Source organism: Saprolegnia diclina (genome assembly GCF_000281045.1).
Source record: "Saprolegnia diclina VS20 unplaced genomic scaffold supercont1.90, whole genome shotgun sequence".
In the NCBI taxonomy this organism is placed as follows: domain Eukaryota; phylum Oomycota; class Saprolegniomycetes; order Saprolegniales; family Saprolegniaceae; genus Saprolegnia; species Saprolegnia diclina.
The window spans coordinates 109,592-111,649 of NW_008246157.1; the positions used below are offsets into that span (position 1 = coordinate 109,592).

Below are 2,058 nucleotides of genomic sequence, written 5' to 3' on the forward strand. Positions count from 1 at the left end.
TTTTGCCGCTACCCGTCCCGGACAGTTGCTGGCACACCGTCACGGTCGACTGGATCTCTGGACTTCCGGTCTCGAAGGGCTACGACGCCATCATGACGTGTACATGCAAGCTCAGCAAGCGTTCCAAATACTGCGCGACGCACACGACGACGGATGCCGCCAAGGCCGCCAAAGAGTTTTTTGACACGGTGGTTCGCCACCACGGTTTGCCCGAGGTCATTGTCTCGGACAGAGACCCGCGCTTCCGCAGCGAGTTTTGGAACGAGCTCATCAAGCACATGGGCATCAAGCACTTCAAGACCACTGCACACCGCGCCCAAGCCGACGGCCAGAGCGAGATTGCCAACCGCACGCTCGAAGACTCGCTCCGGTGCATGTGCTCCTACCTCGGCGATGATTGGTCGGATCATCTTGGCACGATCGAGTATGCTCACTGTGGCCTGGTCAACGGGTCCCACAACCTCACGCCATTTGAAGTTGACACCGGGCGCAAGCTGCGCAACCCGCTGTGGACAGACACGAGCGGCATGAGCAACGAGTACGCCAAGAACTTTTCGCAACAACGCCAAGACAACATTGCGCTCGCCCAAGCCAACCTGCGCCGTGCCCAAGAGCGTCAGAAGCGCTATTACGACAAAGGCCGCTCTTCGACGACGTTCAAGGTCGGTGACATGGTCATGCTCGCGACGCGCGATCTCCCGTTGAAACACGCCCAAGTCCTCAGCCGCGACGAGCGTCCGAAGCTCGTGCCGCGTTGGATTGGCGCGTTCAAGATCATCAGCAAGGTCAACGAGAACGCCTACAAGCTCGAGTTGCCCGCCAGTATGCGTTCGCTCGACACCAACACGTTCAACGTTGACCGCCTCAAGCATGCTCCACCGCACCAAGCCCAGTACGACGGTCGCCCGCTGCCCAAAGCGACGCCCATTGTCTTCGACGACGAGACCGGAGAAGAGCTCCACGTCATCGAAGCGTTCCTCAAGAAGCGCACGTTCAACCGCAAGCCCGAGCTCCTCGTCAAGTGGCAGGGCCTGCCGGAACACGAGGCCACGTGGGAATTGGTCAAGGACGTCAAGCACGTTGTGCACTTCCAGCGCTTGATCAAGGAGCTTGACGAACGTCGTCGTCGCCGCACGGATGATGTCGACGAGCTTCCTGCCCAGTAGCCGGACGTCTAGGGGAGTATGTGGCGAATCTCGAGATTCAGAGGTCCGTCTCTGGTCTACGTGTCGCTGTGCACACGTGGATCTACTCCGTAAGGACCGCACGAGGATTAGGGTTAGATCTGTGTCTGAGTTAGTAGCTAGTGCGCGTGTCTAGCAACAAGTCTAAGCTCAGGCTAACCAAGTCATTGTTCAATCACCTCTTCTTCTCTCAAGCCAGCCAGCGACAGCGGACGCGCCGTCACAAGGTGGAGCGACGACCATATTTGCTTTGGATGAGTGACAACAAAGTCACGACCAGTCTGCAGACGATTGCACGTGATATTGCGAGCGTCCACCGCTGCTTGAGCAAGCCTACTAATGTCTACTGATGAGATGGATGACCCACCATACAACACTGCGATGTTTGAGTTTCGGCAGAACTGGTTTGGCTCGTTCATTGACCATACATGCATGTCATTGTTGCGATTTTAAGCGCCACTTGTTTAATAAAGTGCGGGCAACGCGTCATCGAGCAGTGTTTGCAGCGTCGTGACGAGGTATGCGGCTGTCGGGCGATTGAGCGGGTCAGCGTCCACGCAACGACCGACGAGGTTTCGGTACCACACTTGACAGTCGTCGCGCAGCGTGGGGCGCAAGCCGCCATCGACAACCGCGGTCGTGAGCGCAACTTCGTCGTCGAAATCGTAGTCGTCAAACGGCAGCTGGTACGTGTCGAGCTCCGTCATGAGAATGCCAAACGCATAAATGTCCGAGGCAAACGACGGCGGCGAGTCGCCGGCGAGTACCTCGGGGGCCGTCCACGCCAGCAGCGCTTCGTCAGTCACCGACGTCCCGGGGACACCGACTTGGACACCGTTGATGCTGCTCATAAACACGTTGTGGCTCGAGACGT

General features: G+C 58.0%; 1 protein-coding gene across 1 annotated transcript; it reads right to left on the reverse strand.

Moving 5' to 3' along the window:
- Positions 1 to 1,591: 1,591 nt before the first annotated feature.
- On the reverse strand, positions 1,592 to 2,058 carry SDRG_15383 (hypothetical protein). The gene has a single exon (XM_008621554.1). It carries the CDS (start codon positions 2,033 to 2,035, stop codon positions 1,649 to 1,651), a length of 387 nt encoding a protein of 128 aa, XP_008619776.1. The 5' UTR covers positions 2,036 to 2,058; the 3' UTR covers positions 1,592 to 1,648.